Here is a 21621-nt window from a genome sequence, read left to right on the forward strand (position 1 = left end):
GTTTGCAAAATTCTGAAAATCATACCTAGTATGGTGTGGGGCCTTTTTTGTGTCCAAAACAGCTTGGATCCGACGTGGAATGGACGTATACATTTCCTGAATCGTGGTGTGTGGACCTTTGTATCATTGTTCCTCCAAAACATGCTCCAGTTCCTTAAGGGACGCTGGTGGATGGTAATGAGACCGAACACGCCTTTCTAACTCAGACCACAATGGTTCAATGATGTTCAGATCTGGTTATTGTGGGTACCAGGGGAGATGCGATAGCTTCTGGTCATGCTCCTCAGACCATGATTTCGCCGTTTTTGCAGCGTGACAGGGTGCCAAATCATCTTGGTAGATGCCATCACCATTAGGGAACAATATTTGGGCCATGGGTAGAACTTGGTCCCCCATAATGGCCTCATACGCCTTAGCATTGATCATTCCATGCAGGGCTATGATGGGACCTGCAGAAAACCACGTATCACTGCCCATACTGTAACAGAACCACCCCCATGTTTTACAGTTGGGAGCAGACAGTCTGTATCATAGGCCTGCGACGGTGTTATCCATACGTAAACACGACCGGTTGTTGGAAACAAGGTGATGGTCGATTCATCGGACCACATTACGTGTTTCCACTGCTCATGAGTCCACGCCTTGTGGTCCTTGCACCACTGAATACGCCTCTTCGCATTTACTGCTGTGACCAGGGGTTTGGCGATAGCGGCCCTGCCATGAATTTTCATTTTATGAAGTTCCCGTCGCACTGTTTTCGATAAAACCAGGTTCTGTAGGCCGGAATTGAGTTCAGACGTAATTTTCATTGCAGTGGTCTTCCTTTTAGCTGCTACAATCCGTTTTAATGCCCTCCGGTCCCTATCTGACAGGATTGTCTTTCGACCACTGTTGTGTTTTACAGACGTCGTTTGCCTAAGAATTGTGTATATCCTCGTGACATTGGACACAGTGCCTTTCGATACCCCCACAATGTTTGCCACTGTTGCCACTGAAGCTCCAACCAGACGGGCACCAACGATCATGCCTCTTTGGAAGTCTGTCAGGTCGCCATTTTACCGCACCACTTTCACAACTCGACACTCACATGTGAACTGGTTACTGCTAACGGAAGAGTAAGGTCCACATGACACACTGAAAACAAAAAACGATCGGCAACCGAAACACGTCTTGTACATAAAAGGGCCAAACTTACGTGTCCTGTATTAAGTATTTTTAGATTTTTTTGTTTCCACCTGTATGCCTGAATTATGTGTCCTAAAAAACGTGATGGTAGTGATTATGTTAGTTTTGGTTTAAGAGAGAGGTGCAACATTGTAAAAATTTTTAGTTACATGATGCCTCAAATTCGATTTTTTTTTATTTGATTGGTATAGTTTTTTCTATTTATGCTGTTTCACTTAAAGCCTAAAATATATTTTTCCTCATTGTACAGGATCTCAAATTTTAAAATAAGTTTTATTGTCTCATTATGACATAAATATTTAAGAACCTATGTAACTTATCAGTTTTCGTGTTCAAATTTTCAATTCTTTTTCATAGATAACTGGTGAACCCTTAATACGACGGTCGGATGATAATGTAGACGCTCTCAAGAAAAGATTAGAAGCATATCATAAACAGACAAAGCCATTAGTGGATTATTACAATTTAAGAGGTAAGAGCCTCGTTTTAAGATTACGAATGGTTTCCACTGCTTTAAAATAGGTTGCTCAAATGAAACTTTAAAAGTGTTATAAAATGACATGAAGTTGTATGATGGAATTGGTATTTGGCAGTAATGTTCCTTGAGTTCCACAAAATGACTGATAGTTGGCAGAGTGACTTAGACTATAAGACGGTAACAGCATTAATACGAAGATAGCTGCACCTAGCAACATGTACCGCATTAGAGCAGCAATTTGTGATTCCTTTATTGAGTAGTGAGGGTGTCGAACCTATTGAAATTCATCGCAGGATGACAGCACAGTACGGTGATTCGTGTTTGTCCCTGCAGCAAGAGTACGAGTGGTGTAGAAAGTTTAAAAACGGCGTAACGTCTGTAGAGGATGCTCCACGACCGGAGCAGGCTCACTGCGTAGTGACGAACGAAAACGGTTCTTTAGTGGAAGAGCTTATAAAGGATAACAGGCCTATTATTCTGAAGGAAATAGCCCCCATTTTCAACATTAGTGTTGATTCAGCGCACAATATTGTCCATAGCGTGCTGCAGTTCAATAAAGTGTCTCCAAGATGGGTGCCACGTCACTTGACAGTTGAATTGAAAGACCGTTTCCACGTCGAAGGTGATTCATTTTTGGAAAGAATCGTTACAGGTGATGAAACCTGGGTTCACTACCATCAACCAGAAACAAAATGATCAAGCAAGGAATGGTGCCATAGCTCATCACCGAAACCTAGAAAATTCCGCACTCAACCATTAGCCGGAAAAGTCATGCTCACTCTCTTCTGGGATGCAGCGGGAGTCATTTTGGAACATTACATGGAAAGGGAGACAACAGTAACCAGTACTTCTTATTCATATCTGCTCACAAACCAACTTCAGGTGTATTGTTACAGTATGAGAACACTCAACTTCATACTTCCCATTTGACAGTTTGAGACTATTCAGAATTTGAATTTTGAATATCTCCCACACCCATATTATTCACCAGACCTCGCCCTAGTGACTTTCATGTGTTTGGACCGCTCAAAGCGTTGTAACGTTGAGAGGCAAGCGTATCAGAAGTGATGAAGAGGTGAAAACCGCGGTGCACGAGTGGCTATAGTCACGAGGAAAAGACTATTTAAACGTGGTATCCATACACTTCCAAAGCGTTGAAATACTTGCATTGAACATCAGGGAGACTACGTTGAAAAATGATAGTCTATATATATTTACAGCACTTTTAAGGTTTTCATTTGAACTTCCCTCGTACTTTGGTACTGATAGCTCAGTGGTAATGGAAGAAATAAATGTTGCATAAATTTAAACACGTCATATTGCCGAACATGGAATCTTAAACACAACTTTATATGGTAGGCTAACTGTCAACATCAAATGGGTTTCTCCCACATTATGGAATCTTCTATTCATAACACGAACAAGACTTAAATATTTCCGTAAGATCAATATTCACAATTAGTAAAAATATTTTAGGATTGATTAAATCATGAAAGCTTCGGCGGATTAAAGGCGATAAAGGGAACAATGTTGCTTTAACTACAAAATACTGCAGAATAGTATGCATAGTACGATATCTTGTCAAGGAATGATTGAAAATGTATATTGAAAGCACTAAAAATAATTGAAAACTGAGATTTTAGAAAATTCCACCCACAGAGTGGCAATTAAAGGTCATGCTCCAACTCATCCAACTTTGTGGTACCAAATTCACAAGAAATTCTGTTCCTATAATTTCGATAATGTCATGATATGTTCCTGTTATCAAAATGATTTCGTCGCAGACTTTCAACTTGAGAGGAATATTACCGAGAAAATTACATGGTGCAGAATATGAAGTCATGTTAAAGAATGATTACCATATACATTACTACAGCTTAGCATCCAAATAAAAGAACCCCACTAGTATAGTGATTAATGCGTGCGCCTTTTGTGCACAGGTCCCGGGTGTGATTCCCGATGAGAGAGCACAAAAAATTTAATTTCACCTAAAGAGCATAATCGTGAGATGTTAAAACTAAAATTTCATTTCAAATAGAAGAAATATGTACAAAATGAAATGCAAACACCATATACACTACGTCTTTAGACGTTTCTGATATGTGCATTGTTATATCTCGAGACAAATTTAAAAATGATCTGAATTGTTGCAAACACTGTCTCTCTTTCTGAAAAAAAAAAAAAAAAGTAACAAAAAACACTTACTACGTGCCCTGGAACTCCTACCTGGATTATTGTAATCGTGGTGCCAAATTGTATGTGTCAATCTAATATACACACTTTAACTTTTGTAAAAGATCAAGAGCTATTATATCTACTGGATAGAAGTCATACAAACATTTAAATCGCCATAGGAAAAGAAATTGATAACAAACCAAAACATTTTACGTTCATGTATTTACTGAAAAAAAATGCATATCTATATTGGATACATAACATTTATATTTTTCCACTGTGTATTCTCGGTTAAATAAAATTCGTCAGATGTTTCCAAGATGGTCCACGTTCAAAGTAAACAAAGTTTTATATACAGATATCTGTCTTCCATTTCCGTATAATAAACTTACTATGGATTTAAGATTCTTTACAGTCCACTATCGTATAAACGAATGTGCTCCACTATACTACAGATTAATATAATGCCATAGGTTTTCGTTACACTTTTACGAATCTCGACCACGTACAGAAACTATTTTATGAATTCATATGTTCACTCGAGTGTCTTGTTTCTTACCAGTGGGTAAAGGTACATAGGTACTACGAAACATGCTCTCGATCTAGTTTTTTGAGGCGTTTGGCAACTAGTGTTGTAAAGGCCTGGGAAAAAAACGGAAATTTTGTGTAAAAAAAAAAAACAATTTTTTACTATTTCTTTCCCGAGCTTGAAGAAAAAACGGAAAAATTGAAATTTTCGAATATTTTACTACGTTATGCTTTTAAAATGAATATTAATTTATAGTTACTAGTTTACAGTTAAGATCATTGAGTAGTTATGTTTCTTGTTCTAGAATAGGGAAAGTAATCTTACCAAGTTACCGTTTTAAGGCCGGGAAGTGTTAAAAAACCAGGACCAGAATCATTTTAGTTAATATCAGTACGTTAAAATCAAATATATATATATATAATATTATGGAAATACGTATCTTCCTTGTGCTGTGTAAAATTTCCGGAAATTTTGAACCCATTTAAAAAAATCCCGGAAAATATAATTTAAAAACTATTTCTTCGGCTGCCTGATGCTGATCTTATTTTCTGTAACGTGTCTGCAGCTTATATACAACGTATTTCGCTAGCAGAAAAGATACTTAAAGCAACAGCTTTTAATTTTACTTTTTAGTTTTCTGATATCTGATAAAAATCCCTCTTTATTATTTGTATATATGTCGAACAACCCAAAAACAGAGAGGATCTTATTTACATATACACACATACACCGCACAAGTGCATAAATGTGAGCAGCGACAAATATATTAAAGAATTTATCATGTGAAACTTCCGTTCCTTATTATTAAAGACTAGCAGAATACCCGTTCTTCACATGGAGAGAATAAGTTTCATTTTTTGTATAAGGGGCACCAATGAACTTAGGAACCCCAAAAACTATGAACTCGACACTAGTATCAGTCATTTTCAAATACTTTTACATGTCACCCTTCCCCTTTAGGGGTGAATTTGGATTTAAATGGCATCGAAAGTGTCATTTTTGAACTCAGTGACCCCGAAAGCTATGGATTCGACACTAATATCAGCCATTTTCGATCATTTATATATATTCACCCTTTGTCCCTCTCCCAAGTTGCGACACTGAATTTGGATTTAAACAGCATCGGAAATGTTAATGTTCATCTCAGGATCCCAAAAACCATGGATTCGACACGAATATCGGTCATTTTCGATCATTTTATATATATATACTGTATATATATATATATATTCCCTCTCCCCCACCCCCAAGTTTCGAGGATGAAATGTGATTTAAACGGCATCGGAAGTGTTACTGTTCATTTCAGCGACCGCAAAAACTATGGATTCGACACTAATATTGTTCAGTTTAGATCATATTTTTATATCTCCCCGCCCCCAAGCAGGCGGGGATGTATTTGGATTTAAACGCCATCGGAAATATCACTGCTCATCTCAGCGACCCCGAAAACTATGGATTTGACACTAATATCAGCCATTTTCAGTAATTTTTATATATCTCTTCCTACCCAAGTTGCGGGCCTGAATTTGGATTTAAACGGCTTCGGAAGTGTTACTGTTCATCTCAGCATCCCGAAAAACTATGGGTTTGACACTAAGACGAGTAATTTTCAATATATATCCGCACTTCCTTCCTCCAAGTTACATCTTCAAAGTGAAATGGCAAAATCCATCCCAGGTCCGAACCTCTCTATGTTGAAATTTTTTATCGAGATCAGTGTGGTAGTTCAAGAGTTGTTAAGTTACAAGTACAGTCATTTTCATTTTTATATATAGAGATACTTTGTCGCACTAGAAAATAGGTATTTGTTTACATACAAAATTTTGTACATAAAGTTTATATTAACGTTTGTATTTGAATATTAAATAATAGTAATTATGTGTCTTAGTGCATGAGTATTAGTGAAATTTGCCTACTGCTCTTTCTTTTAAGAAGTAATTTGGTTAAAATTAACAAAATTTCACCAGATCAAAGAACACATTAAGAACTCAGTTTCGTTCAAGAGCCCTATTTGTTGCAACAGAAACGCTTCATGATAACAGATGTGTATGTAGTTGTAAAAGCTCTGTAATTAATGCACAACCAAGAGTAAACGACTAAAAGGCACATAAAGGAAATGAGTACAGACTATTAATTTTCATGAATAATTACAACAGTTTTATTTTCATTGCTTCATTTTTTTTTATTTATTTTTTTTTAATATTCACAATATTGAAATTTCACACGTTCGAAGAAAACTGTTCCATCACTAGTAAAACTAACCTAATACAAAGATTTTTGTTATTTTCCCAATTTTTCCGGAAAGAAACGCTTTTTTACCAGGAGGTTCAAAATTTCCGGAAATTTTAGAACACTATTGACAACACAGTAGATTAAGAAGAAGAAAAGATAGAAAGAAAAGATTTTTTTTTTTTGCTAAAATGTATGTTTACCGACGAATGAAAAAAATCAATAGACTTAAAAAATACGCATTTCCAGGGGTGCATGAGACAAACTTCTATTTTAAAGAAGTGATAATGTCAGTGATACTATATAGAAATAGCGAAGGAAATATATGTATATGTACCTAGTCTAAGAATAAAATTCACACTTTACCAGGTTGAACCAGATTTCGATCTTCATTAGAGATTTAATTGACATTGTTATTTTTCAGTTCTTCGGTTTCTAAATCTAATTAATTTATCCTGTTCTTATCTGTTGGTGCATCCGTTTAGAATTTTCACATTTAAATTTGCTGTCAGTATTTCCACGATGCATGAGTATTTAGCGTTTATTGATTTAAAAAAAAAAAAAAAAGTTTCTCTGTATGAAAGTGTAGTGTATTCTTTACTATTATATTGCCAACTTTCCAGGTATTCATTATCGAATCGATGCTGCAAAACCCGCAGGTGAAGTTTTCCAGTCTATTGAAAAGGTGTTTAAATGTGCCAGGAGTAAAGATAGAGTGCTTTTTGTTTAGTACAGGTAATTAATTTTATTAATTTTGTCGTGCTGTTTCTTTGGTTTCTTCCACATTTTCTTAGAATATTTATAGTAAATTGTAGGAAGAATCGTATGAAACATTCGTTCATCTGCCTTAATTTTTCAAGTACCACTGTTGATTTTATGCTGTCTATTGGGTTGATGCGATAAAGTATTCTGTCAAATTGAAACACCCTCCGGAGTAAAGTAATCGTCCTAGGAATCTGACACGTAAGACGTCACATTTTTACACAACCGCTAGATAAGATAGATTATTCAATCTGTTATGAAGTTTACTAGATCCGTGTCACAGAACAAGGAAAATCACAACTGCAAGTTTCATTACTGTATAGTACGTCCGCTATCCTGGTATACAGTTGCTGTTCGATGCCGACACACCGCGGATGGTGGAGGATGTCACCAAACTCAGTATAGGGGCTTATTTATGGCTGGTCGAAGGATAGTCAGCGAGGGTGACAGATCTGTTGTTGCCACATTTTTCCTTTTGTGTTAATTCTAGAAGTTTTTTTTCTTTTTTTTAAAAAAAAAAAATTAAAACATAATACCTAAGAATTTTGTATACGAGGAAACGGTTGAAAAACTGCTAATATATAGAAAACTGATTAGCGATTGATAATTATTATCCATATTTAAGTATTACGTTTGTCCTATACATTCCCTAAGTAGGTTTTAAATGAGCACATGTGGTTCTTTTATTAACTAGTGAATACGTAACGACTTTAAAAAGCAAGCAATTGTAATTGTGCAGACCAGGAAATAAACCTTCATAATTATAACAAAAGCACAATAACATGAATTGACGCAGATGTTGATTTCTAGTTTATATTTCAGCCAAATGCTACTGAAACTTCTTTATTTTATATTTTTCCACTAGTTCCTCGAGTTTTTCCTAGTGTTGCTTTAATTCTACGTTTTTCTTACATGGCTAATTAAGCGTAATTTATTCTTAGGATATATATTATTAGACTAGTGTTGCTCCCGAAAGAGAAATATGTTTTAAATTCGAGTCGAGATTAGAAAACTGACTATTCTTGTGTCATTTTCGAGACTAGAATCGAGACGAGACGATAAATTTCACGAGTCTGGCGGGCAACTCTAGTTTATCCCAGTCTTAGTTCTCAAACTTTGTTTTATTGATACATGAATCATAGCATAAAATCATAAGTTGATAGAATGATTGTACGAACACAGTGAAGAACATTTATCATTTTTATAAAGATACGCAAGTCTTACGCCATATACTCCAATGATAAATATGGTTTGAGTGTTATATCATTCCCTTCATGAATCTCTCGTTACTCTGAAGGATTCTGGTAACTTCTAGATGAAATTAAGACAAGTGAATGTTGTTTCACAGTTGAAACTATGTAATACTTCCAAACCATCCGAATACAATACTTAAAACTTCGAAGTAGTCGGCTACACCTACAACTACTGGATGCAATAGAAGAATAATATCAAAGAAAGAACCTGTTCCTGAATCCATATATATATAAAACAATTCTCGCTATTCGTTACTGTTTTTGTTGTGTGGCGAAATGTTGAAACCAAAAGTTGTTAATTTGGATCATTTCCACTTTGAGTAGAAAATTAAGGAAGGGTATAGAATCTATTCTTGGAACGCTGAATAGGTTGCAAAAGAAGTGCTTCTCAATATCTTTTCCAGTTCTTGCTCTATGAAAATCAGTATTGAAACCAGAAGTACTATAAATTGAATCACTTCCGGTTTCGATAGTGTGTTGCAGGTTGTAATTATATATATATATATATATATATATATATATATATATATATACTCTTGAGACCCTGAATCGATTGCAGAAAAATGTTCTTCGCTGTCTATTATTATTTTTCTTCTATGGCAATAAATATTGAAACCCGAAATGATTATTTTATATTACTTCTGGTTTGAATACAGGGTTAATGGAGAAGACAGGATCGATTGCAAAATCCGCATTCCGATATCTCCTATTGCTTTGGCTGTGATAACTGACGACAGACGAACGGACGGACAAACCCGTTCTGTAAGACTTCCGACACTTATGCATAGCATAGTTTGAAAATCTAAAACATCAGGTCATAAAATTTGTATGAAACGAGAGGAGGACATCTTTTTCAGTAATCGAAACTAGAGAAAAAAATTCTTCGAGAAGAGAGACGAGATGTGACTTACAAAATTTAAATAAGGAAACCCTATTTCTCGTGTCGACTCGTGAACACCACTATATCAGACGTATTTCTTATTATATTGGTAATAGTATTCGATATGTGTTACACAATAGGCTTCAGTGTTTATCAAAATTGGAGAGGGTGTCTATTACAGTACGTTCCTTAGGTTTTGCTACAGTCAATAGTTACTATTTATATAACGCTTATATTCTATTGATATAGTATTTAATCAGTGTTCAAGGGAGACGTTTATGCTTATTGTGTTACATTGCTCTAGTTTCGCAGGAAAATGTTAACTTTATCTGAGTTACGGGAAAGTAAAAGAAAAGTGTGTTGTGAATTTAAAAAAAATGACCGAAAAAAAAGGGAAAATAGCCACTGACCATCCCTTTCTTGACAATTTGAAAAGACATAAGGCAGCGTCGTACAAACATTGATGGATCGGTTTTGCCAGCGGGCGAGTTGTCCGCTTGCGTTATTTGAATGCTGTTCTGCGGTTTTGGGGGGAAAGGGACCATGCCTTTGAGTTTCTGAAACTGTATAAGAGGATAGTGAACAGTCTATATTCATATTTTACTTTCGAGCGATGAAAAGAGAGAAAAAGGTATGGTGATTGTGAAAAAGTGATTTTTCGACATTGTTCATCTGTTCATTCACATGTACATTTGCTTAGAGGGAATACCATTCAACGTATCGAGACCAAATTGTAAACTTAAGGTTCTTATGGAATTCTTCAAGGAGAGGGGCAATTTTTTTTCGTAATCCTAAAATTAAGGGTAGTTTACTGAAGAGTGAACAAAAATGGTTATAACAATTTTCTTTATATATTTCATAAATCAATTTTTCAAAACAACCCTATACTGTGGTATATACTCTGGAAGAAATCAACAAGGGGTATAGTTTACTCTTGGGGGTAGTTCTTTTCGGGTGATTTTCTCAAGAACTCTCAGATGATTTTGTTCATATTGTCATAAACTTATTTGTGCATTATTTTTGATGCACCCGGCTCAGGCAATTTAATCTTTTTTATTTTAAAAGTCTGCTACCTTTAAACAAATAGTGTAAATAATGGTTGTACGTTCTCGCAACGGATGTATATCAGCAACAAGCAGACAAGGGAGCCAGTGGCCTTGGCAATCAACTGCAGCCAATCACAGTCGTACTTGTGCTTACGTCACTATGGTAGGTGGGACTCACGTGAGCAGCGAGAACAAGGAGAAAACGCGAGAGGTAGCCATCATTAGGCGCCACGAGAGTTAATAGGAAGAGACTCACCTTCTCATCGCTGCTGAAACAACTCATATAAAATGTAATATTAAGCACATCTGTTTGTATTTTCATAATTTAAAAACATCAACATTTTGTGATGTTATAATATTAGCTTTTACTTGTAAAGACATGTAAGTATAGCGTTAATATTAAATATAATCTTTAATTTGTGCGTATCATTAGCGTTATTCTGACCCGAGAATTGCTGCCTCATGTTCGTTCGCTTTTTTGCTCATGGTACGGAATATATATTGATGCTAGCAAATTATTGTTGTAAGTTGTTTTCCAGATTGAATGATGCTGAAATTTTGTCCTATTTGTAAGTTTAAGGTTGTTATTTGAATTTTCGCCTATGTGTGGTTAGCGGTGAAAGAAGCTATTGCTTTTGTGATAACTTGTTTCGTTGTTAACGCTTGGGTGAAAAATTCGATTAATGGCTATCCATTGTAATGTTTGCTCTTCTTGGATTACCATCCTATGGAGTAAACATCACAATATTTCGTAATATTTCATTACTGATCTGACAGTATGGCATAACTCATTTGTCCTGAAAAAAAATGTACGAGGGATGCTTTATTATTCGGGTGATATTGGTCATATTTCATAAATAAATGTTTCTATAATGTTGCATAATTTTCATGAGAATAACTACAAAGAGTATTTACCTTTGGAGTAATTCTGACAGTTTTGTGAGAAATGATTTCTGCAATTTTATTTTTATATAAATATTTCATTAATAACCCTAATATATCGCATAAGTCCTTTATTATTGAAAAATCTACAAGGGATAGTACTTTTAGGATGAGTTTTTGGGCAAAATTTTTCCCTAAACGCCTTATAATTTTGTTCGTATTTCGTATTAAAATATTTAAGTAAAAACTACAGCAGATGATCTGATTTAAGGAATTGGAGCGAGAAAGTTTAGTGCGGTGGCACGAACCTTTTATTTAACTTGCATTATGCATCAAGTGCAACAAAATACAATACACTATTGGTAAAACAAGTTGTCACTAATAAATTCTTTATGTGTAAGGTAAAAAGGTGAATTTCGCACAAGCAGTACTACTACTATGAGCTCCATAGTCTCACTACAGCTTCAGATGAAATTAAGAATAATATAGGAGGGGTCTAGGGCATTGTTTACCCAGTACCCTATACTGTTGGTATATACACTATGCTATAATTGTTCAGAATCTAAAAGCCCTGAATAAAATGTAAAAGTAGACAAAAGGGTGCCGTATTAAGTGATACTAAAAATATACTATTCCTTGATTTGTAAAGGATAAAAGGGAAAGGTTTTTGTATTTTATTATTTTGAAACTTGAGTGTTGTAGCTGATCAATATAATGGTTGAATAATGAAATTTACGGTGAACTACCTCCTCTACACACAAAAAGTGTACATGCTTTTCGATTTTGTGAATAATGATTGTGTTAGTTTTTTGCAGTGTAGGCAAAACAATCATTGAGAGACGTTAGTATTCTGAATTACAGAAAATGAATTGCGATTTGTATCCAGTCATTCGTTATTGTAAACACACACACAAAAATCCTCACTATAGGACAGTTTTTTCCCTTCTTCCTTCCCGAAAGAAAGTCGAAATTATCTGCCGTAACAAAGGAAATTAGTTTTTCTTCTTTTGTAGTAGTGTTGCGCAAATAACACTTTCTTACAAATTTAGTAATTAATTTTCCAGTTCCTTATTTTGTGTTTGAAGTTAATGTTTAATTTTCGGTGTTCTGGGCTGCCTGCCCCTTCCAAGTCTTTTAGATGGGAATGTATTAAAAGTTTGATAAATTTTAGGTAAATAATGGAAAAAAAAAACTGGAAAACAATTAGTAGAATTAATGTTAGTTCAATATTTTACGATTAGCATTCAATTTGGATGGTTGAGAGATTACAAAGGATTATAATAGAAATGACTTACGATTTTAGGATGATAGAAATTTAGGATGATAAATATAGAGATAACACAAAATAACCTTATACTTGTCTACTATACAATTCGTGTAGACAGACTGAAGTTAGTCTTACTACCTTCTGCCCTAGAGATACACACACATACTTGTTGACCAGAATTACCTCAGTTTAGAGTACGTTTGTTTTATCTTAGCACACTTCCCACCAATGCACTTGGTTGGTGTTTAAAGTATTTTTTGCTAGCACGCACATGAACGTTTTAGTCCAATAGACGTGTTATTGATTTTGTCGTGTAGGTGACGTTAGTTGTCAGTCAGCCCATCAAATGAGGTCATTGCCGTTTGGCTGGTATTTGAAGTGCTTAGTTGCCACACGTCAACAACTGTGTTACAGTGATTTGTGAGTGATGTGGCGTTTTGTTGTGTTTCGTAGCGTATTGTAACTCTCAACTTAACCGTGGCAGACAGATCCGTCTTTAGGGCGGGAAGCGTGCCAAGTAAAAACAAACGTATTCTAGTTGATGTTGTCATATATGCCCTGATAAAGAGCCATGTATTGTCACAATAATATTCCGTTTCTCATAACGTGTTATTAAGAAACACCAGTGCAACTGCGTAAAAATTACCAAATAACAATGATGCATAACAGATAATAGCGCAGTTTTCGTAGATAAAAATAATAATACCCTTGGCACCAATCAGTTCTTTGAAACGTAACTTCCAATGAAACTTGAACTCGGTTTAATTAGATCATCCTATATTAACAATTACGTCACTTGTCAACCAAACCTGAGTACATAAAACATTATTAATTTCTTCGTTTTGTAAAGTTTCTACGAATATGGTGATTGCTTTATACTCGTCTACGTGCAACATTACTCTCTATGAACATGAATGTAAAATGCCATAAATGTTTTGTTTACGTTTTTATCATACGCACCCAGTATCCGCGTAGGTGGTTGAGAAAATTATTCTAAAAATCCTTAATTTTTAAAGAGATGTAAACTGCTTTTATATTTCGATACAATACAGGCTAGTAAAATGTTAACAAAGTGGTACTTATATCAGCTTCATATTATTGAAATGGTGCATATGAACTTCTTTTCTATTGATAGTGCGCTATCCGCTAATCTAGTAGATAGTGCGCACGCCTTTGATACTTTCAATTCCCAGTGAGAGTGTGTTGAAATTCAAACATATTAACGGTGATTCGAATTCCCTTTCAACTGTAGAACTATGTCTTATATAGACTTGGTGCTGAAAAGCATCACTCAACTCCAATCAACTGATATTTTCGACCGAGTCGTTTGTTGTTTCTAATAGCTACTGCAAATGGGAGCAGTATTGATAAGTTTAGGGGTATATAATATAAGTACGGTGTACAGGATGTGTATATATATAGCGAAAGAAAGACCCAGAGTGCATTATAAAGACCGTTTTCGTCTCGTTTACGTAACCTGGAATTAAGGTAAGAAACAGGTTACACACAAAGCAAGCAAGAACCGATTCTTCATTATTTTAATCCATTCTAACAAAAGTAAATATCTGAAACAGTAGAAAAAACTTAACAAATTGAATATAAAACATTAAAATGTGTGAATGAATCTTTTTGTGCAAATTATATCATAAATGGAAGAAACAACTGGACTGCATAGCGTATTGGTTAGCATATCAGCACGGTAAATGGGAGACCCGGATTCACGATCCAGTCGCTCTTTTTCACCAGAAATTCTTTCTTGTACGACTGATTTTTAAGTAAAATATTATTGTCTTTGAGAGTAACTGGGAAAAATGTCCATCCATTTGTGGTGCCTTATACTTCTTTCATATTTATTTTTATATGTAAATTACTAATATTACTTGTCTTTTTTTTCTCTTATTACAGGATAATATACTGGAAATAGCATAATACAGATGTATTCTGTTGTTAAGGAAATGTGGATCCAATAATCATGGACTTATCAATGTCTGGCATAATCCTAGTTTGTTGTTCCTTGAATTGTACATATATCAGACTAATTGTGAAGGTGAAGTATGTAAGATAATCAGTGTACTAATGGGAATATTATTGTAATCAAGTTTAAAGCATAAAACATTTAGCACAATTTGTAGGGAGCAATTTATTTTTAAAGATTTTTTTTTTTTTTAAAAAAAAAGCAGAACTATATATTTTGACATGAAAACAATCAATGAATTATTTCTATTTTGTCGATAATTTGTTTTAAGACAGGTGAATTAAATATGTAGATATCAATAAAGGGATCAAATGAATGTTATAGTTTTCTTTATTTTCCGTATGTGATTTCCCAAAAGGAGTTGTAAATGTGTTAGAATGCCGATATCGTAGCGTATATCTCCATCTAAAGATATACACAAGACACTAAATTTTCGCCTTAGCACTTGTTAATATCCTTAGGAGACATACTTAAAATATACTGAGAGAGAAACATTTTTTTAACGTCCTACAAACGTATTCCGATGCTAAGACGGTAGTGATAATGAACGAAATAATGGAAGTGGGAGAACCCCGAGAAAACGTACATACACGATGTTTATCCACAGGACCCCACGCAACAGAGGTAAACGCTCTACTCCAGAACCACTGCGGCCTGTCCTAGAAAAAGATACGCGAAAACCAGTTGCTGATTCAGATATTTTGAATTTGTGAGGGTATGAACAGAAAATTCCAAGGCTTTTGATTTTGTAGAAAACCTGCACTCAACGCAATACTCGTATTTTTAGGGAGAGAGAGAGAGGAGGGACGGAGTGCTATCGTTTAAGATATCAAGAAAACTTTACGACAAACAAACCGATATGTTCAATATATGTATCTAGGAAGTTAAAATGAATATTTCGCTGCTGTTTTATCCCAAAATTTGTTCTCCTTGAAAGAAGTGTGATATTTTAATATTTGGGATCAGTAAGAATAAGTTTACATTTAGTTCTTTCGTTAGGACTTCACACAGTATATTAATTATTATTGCAGTGTGTTTCTTGCTTCTTCAGTTATGTTTAATAATTTAAATACTTTATATAAGTTCGAAAAAGATATATAAAAAAAAATAAGGCTGCTTTTTCTAAGAATAAGATATACGATATAGAATATACGTGCTCTCGTACTTGTTTCTCTCTTGGTGTCAGGTGTACGTTCAGAACGCATATTCAGAACGAACGTACGTTCAGAACCGTCTTTTTTCGGTTGTTTTCGGAAAAATTGGGAAAATAACAAAAAAATCTTTGTATTAGGTTAGTTTCTACTAATAACGGAATAGTTTTTTTTTTTTTTTTTTCTTTTTTTTTTTCGAACGCGTGAAAAATGTATATTGAGAAATTTCAATATTGTGAATATTTAAGAAAAGAAGCATTTGAAAACAAAACTGTTGTAATTATTCTTGAAAATTAATAGTCTACACTCATTCCTTTTGTGTGTCTTTTAGTCTACTCCTGGTTGTGCATTAATTACAGAAATTTTACAATTGCATACACATCTACCATCATGAAGCGTTTCTGTTGCAACAAATAGGGCTCTTGAATGAAACTGAGTAAAAAAAAGAGCAGTAAGCAAATTTCACTAATATTCATGCACTAAGATATATACCGTAATTATTATTTAATATTAAAATACAGACATTAATATAAACTTTATTTATAAAATTTTGTATGTAAACAAATACCTGTTTTCTAATGCGACAAATTATCTGCATATATAAAATGAAAGTGACTATATTTGCAACTTAACAACTCTTGAAATGAAGTTCGGGCCTGGGATGGATTCGAGACCTTTGAAACTGCAACTTGGAGGAAGAAAGTGCGGATATATATTGAAAATTACCGATCTTAGTGTCGAACTCACAGTTTTCGGAGTTGCTGATGAACAGTGACATTTTCGATAAAGCTTAAATTCAAATTCAACACTGCAATTTGGAGGAAGAGGAGGGAGATACATAAAATGATCAAAAATGACCGATATTTAGTGTCGAATTCATAGTTTTCGTGGTTGCTGAGATGAACAGTAACCTTTCCATTTCCAGTGCTGTTTAAATAAAAATTCAGGCCCGCAACTTAGGAGGGGGAAGGGTATATATATATATATATATATATATATATATATAGATGGTGATCAGAAAATGGAAACACCTGTAGTTGGCAACACGTCAGATGTAAGGGTTGGCAGTGGTGTCATGGCGTCCGCAGTGCCGGACCGCTGGTGGTGGTGTGTTAGGTCGGTCTCCATACTACGTCAGGCGCAGTGGAACAGCAGTGTCCAGTGGCTGCAGCAGACGGAGGTAGTGTAAAATGGGAGACCTCTCAGATTTTCAAAGAGAGCAAATTGTTGGTACGCGGTTATGTGGAGTGAGTGTGACGGCAGTGGCTACTGTGTTAGGTGTGTCGCGTGAGACAGTGTCGAAGGTGATGATGGCCTACACAACACACGGGAAAACCACATCGGGGAAGCGGAACAGTGGGCGGAAGAAAATCATGAGTGACAGGTCACGCCGGGTATTAAAGCGCATTGTCACTCAGAACCGTCGTGCCACTGCGGAGCAATTGACTGAGGAACTCAATCAGCACCTCCCCCACCCTGTTTCGACAATCACAGTCCGCCGCGAATTACATGACATGAACTTACGGGGTCGTGTTGCACGGGCCAAACCGCTCATCAGGGACCATGACGCTTTCGCACGCCGCAAATGGTGCCGCGACCATGCAACTTGGACCGTTTAGGACTGGAAACGTGTGATATGGTCGGATGAGTCATCCTTCACCCTATTCCCAACCACGGGCCGTGTTTGTGTGTGGAGAACGCCCAAAGAAGCTTATGATCTGCAGTGTCTCCGCCCAACTGTGAAACATGGTGGCGGCTCGGTGATGCTGTGGGCCGCAATATCATGGTTTTCATTGGGTCCTGTGGTCACACTTAGCGGACGAATCACTGCCAACGATTATGTCGCAATTTTAGGAGACCACTTCCATCCTATGGTCCGGATGTTGTTCCCGGACAATGACGCCATCTTCCAGGATGATAATGCACCCATTCACACAGCTGGCGTTGTTGTAGCGTGGTTTGAGGAACATCGGGATGAAGTTCAACACCTCCCCTGGCCCGCCCAATCCCCAGATCTCAACATAATTGAACATCTATGGTCCGTCTTGGAAACACGACGATTTCCAATTCCATCCTCTCTCACAGAACTGGCCGATGCCCTACACGAGGAATGGTGTAAAATTCCACTTGCTACCATTCACGACCTCTATGCCTCCATCCCACGTCGGATCAAGGCTGTTCTGAAGGCGAAAGGTGGCCCGACACCATATTAATCTGGTAAGTTGCAATTTCGTTCAAGTGTTTTCATTTTTCTGATCACCATGTATATATATATATATATATATATATATATATATATATATAATGATTGAAAATAGCCGATATCAGTATCGAATCCATAGTTTTCGGGATCGCTGAGGTGAACAGTGACACTTTTGATGCCGTTTAAATCAAAACATATCCCCGCAAACTAGGGAAGGAGGGATATATATAAAAATGACGCAAAATGATCGATATTACTGTCAGTCCATAGTTTTCAGGGCCGCTGAGATGAACAGTGACATTTCCGATACAGTTTAAATCCAAATTCAACGCCGAAACTTTAGGGAGGGGGAAGGGGTGATAAAAAATGATCGAAAATGACTGATATTAGTGTTGAATCCAAAGTTTTCGGGGTCGCTGAGATGAACAGAGACACTTTTAATACCGTTTAAATCCAAATTCAGCGCCGTGACCTGGGGGCGGGGAAGAGGGGATATGCAAATGATCGAAAATTACCAATATTAGTTTCGAATCCATATTTTTTGGAGTTGCTGTAATGAACAGTAACACTTCCGATGCTGTTTAAATGCAAACTCAGGCCCGCAACTTGGGTAGGAAGAGATATATAAACTTGATCGAAAATGGCCGATATTAGTGTCGAATCCATAGCTTTAGGGGTGGCTGAGATGAACAGTGACACTTCCGATGCCGTTTAAATCCAAATTCAGCCTCCATTAGTTACTCCTAAAGGGAAAAAGTGACTGAATATATTGTCGAATTCACAGTTTTTGGGGTCCCTAAGTTCATTGGTGACAGTTTTGGTGCCCTTTATAACCAAAATGAAACGTATTCTCTCTCTGTGCGAAGAAATACAATTTTCGTAATCTTTAATAATAGCAAACGGAAATTTCACGTATTAAATTCTTTAATATATTTGTCGCTACTCAAGTTTACGCACTTGTGCGGTTTATGTGTGTTTATGCAAATAAGATCATCTCTCTTTTTCAGTTATTCGAAAAATATACCTAGGTAATTACACATAATAAAGAGGGATTTTTTTAATCAGAAAACTAAAAAGTAAAATTAAAAGCTGTTGCTTTAAGTATTTTTCCTGCTAGCGAAATACGTTGTATAAATATATGCTGCAGACACGTTACAGCAAATAAGATTAGTATCAGGCGAAGAAATATATTTTCCGGGTTTTGCCAGTATTTCCGAACAAAGGATTTTTTTTCTAATGGGTTCAAAATTTCCGAAAATTTTACACAGCACAAGGACAATACGTATCTCCATAAAATATATATTTGATTTTAACATATTAACTCAAATGAACCTGGCCCTATTATTTAACACTTTCCTGCCATAAAGCGGTAACTTCATAAGTTTACTTGAGATAATTTAAAAACATCTGTATTAATTAATATAACTAGGATTATATTTTAGGATCTTTTGTAACCATGACTCCATTCTATCACGGTGTAACTTTAAAGGAGTTGTACAAATATATTTGTTGCCATAAAATTTCCCTATTCTAATACAAGAAACATAACTACTCAATGATCTTAACTCTAAACTAGTAAATATAAAATAGTGTTCATTTTAAAAGCATAATGTAGGAAAATATTCGAAAATTTCAGTTTTTCCGTTTTTTTCCAAGCTCGGGAAAAACGGTAAAAAACTTTTTTTTACCCAAAATTTCCGTTTTTTTTTTTCAGTCTTTACAACACTAATCAGGAACTGTTATGAGTAAAGATACGAAAAAATGAAGAGAGGAAAATTGTGGCTAATTGGTATTTTTCAATCTAAAACGGGGGAATTTTTCCAATCGGACCAGCCATTTGGGCCCGAATCTCCCCAATCGCAAGGCACGCAAAAATGAGACGGGGAACCAAGAACACTTGGAATTCACTTCCCAACAATGTTGTATTGTCGGAATAGTTAGGGTCCAGGTGAACAGATTGCTGAATTGGCAACGTTGCTTTTTGATTTAACATAGAGCGCCTTAACAGTGTGGAGCCCAAGTGTCTAGTGCTTTTAGAAAAATTCCGGTTATAGATTAAAAACCACCTGTTTCCAATAACTACTACTTTTTTAATATATATTTACTCATAACAGTTGGCCTATGACCCAGGACTTCCGATACATCCTATATATAACAAGCTTTAATTAAACCAAATCTTTTAAAAGAAGGAATCGACTGCATATTTTTTCGGTTTTTTTTTTTCCTATGTGCATAATTGAATTTTATTTTTAAACTAAAGCAATGCTATTTTAATGCATTAAATGCAAATGCATTAACTCTTTAATTGTGAGGAGGTAGTGTTCACACATAGTACACAAGAAGTCTCTTGGACAAGTGGCTAACACGCGTGGTTTCAGGTTCCACTTTTGATGAGGGTGTTTCGGATTACATTTTAAGCAGTAAAGCCCATCTCATACAGCCTCCGTGCGAAAACGGATACGAACTTCAGCAAACTAACCCCAAAGTTCGCAAGAAGTTCAGAGGAGTCTTTGGGTGGACCTGAAAATGTATCTTGTCTTTTACTATTATTGGCTTTCTGAGTACCAGGTAATTCAAAAAGTACGTCTGGCTGCAAGCAAAAAAAAAAAAAAAGCGCATCCATACATTCTTTTTACTAACATCTGAAAATGACAGCTATCCTCTATATTTCAATATAGTCGCCATGTAAATTTAAACATTTGTCATTGTTTTTTAACAACTTATAATTCTCTTTTGCATAAAGCTTGGTTATTTGAGAGTTCAACCAATCTATTCCAGTATTTTGAAGATTCTTGTTAGCAAAGTACTGTGACCCAAGCTACTTTTTCATGTGAGTGACTAAATAACAATCAGAAATCAAGTCTCGATTGTACGGGGATGATCGAACATTATCCCGTTTTAATTGACACGAAAGGTCTTCTATTTACCAAGCACTGTGAGGGCGAGTGTTGTCATGTAAGAACACAACCCCAGATTTCAGTAGAGCGCAACATTTGTTCTGGGTGATGGTTCTTAGTTTCTTTACAGTGTTACAGTGAACTTCAGAATTGATTGTTGTACTACGTTTCATGAAAATCATCTTTGATATTTCATCCCTTCATTGTAAACTTCAGTTCTAGCAAGTGGAATTTGTTAAATTTAGGGAGTAATTTTCACGTATTAAGGTTTTTCATGCTAAGGGACAAAATTAAAGAAGGAGAAGTGCTAAGGAAAATGGCGTTTTTTGCAATGTTTTCGAATAATCCAGTCTTGAGATATAGCATAAAAATTTATGCTAACGTGTGCATAGTCACTACTTGGCACGCGCTGCTGAACAAAAATGATCACCACTCGGGAACGGGTTGGAATTACAATTTTTAAAAATCAGTTTATGATGGTAATATATATGGTGATAGTACGCAAAAAAAAAAAAAAAAAAAAAAAAAAAAAAAATTAAAATTGTCAAGCAATCCTCGCTGGATCACTTAATATGGATTGACCCTTATATCTTCAATTATCTCTATTAACTCCAAAAAAATCACATCTCTTCCTGGCATGAAACCAAACTGTTTCTCCCAAACGTTGTCTCTTATATCCTTCCTTCAAGTACTTTTTCTCAGACCTTCG

General features: G+C 35.5%; 1 protein-coding gene across 1 annotated transcript in view; it reads left to right on the forward strand.

The window, feature by feature from the left end:
* Nucleotides 1-14849, forward strand: part of Ak2 (Adenylate kinase 2) — a 37424-nt gene extending 22575 nt beyond the window's left edge. Inside the window, exons 5-7 of the mRNA XM_081755531.1 lie at nt 1543-1657; nt 7220-7331; nt 14592-14849. Coding sequence (XP_081611657.1) covers nt 1543-1657; nt 7220-7326 — 222 coding nt within the window. The 3' untranslated portion in view covers nt 7327-7331; nt 14592-14849. The remainder of the gene's footprint in view (nt 1-1542; nt 1658-7219; nt 7332-14591) is intronic.
* Nucleotides 14850-21621: the final 6772 nt, after the last annotated feature.

The sequence above is a fragment of the Thermobia domestica genome, chromosome 4, assembly GCF_964235325.1.
Source record: "Thermobia domestica chromosome 4, izTheDome1.hap1.1, whole genome shotgun sequence".
NCBI lineage: Eukaryota > Metazoa > Arthropoda > Insecta > Zygentoma > Lepismatidae > Thermobia > Thermobia domestica.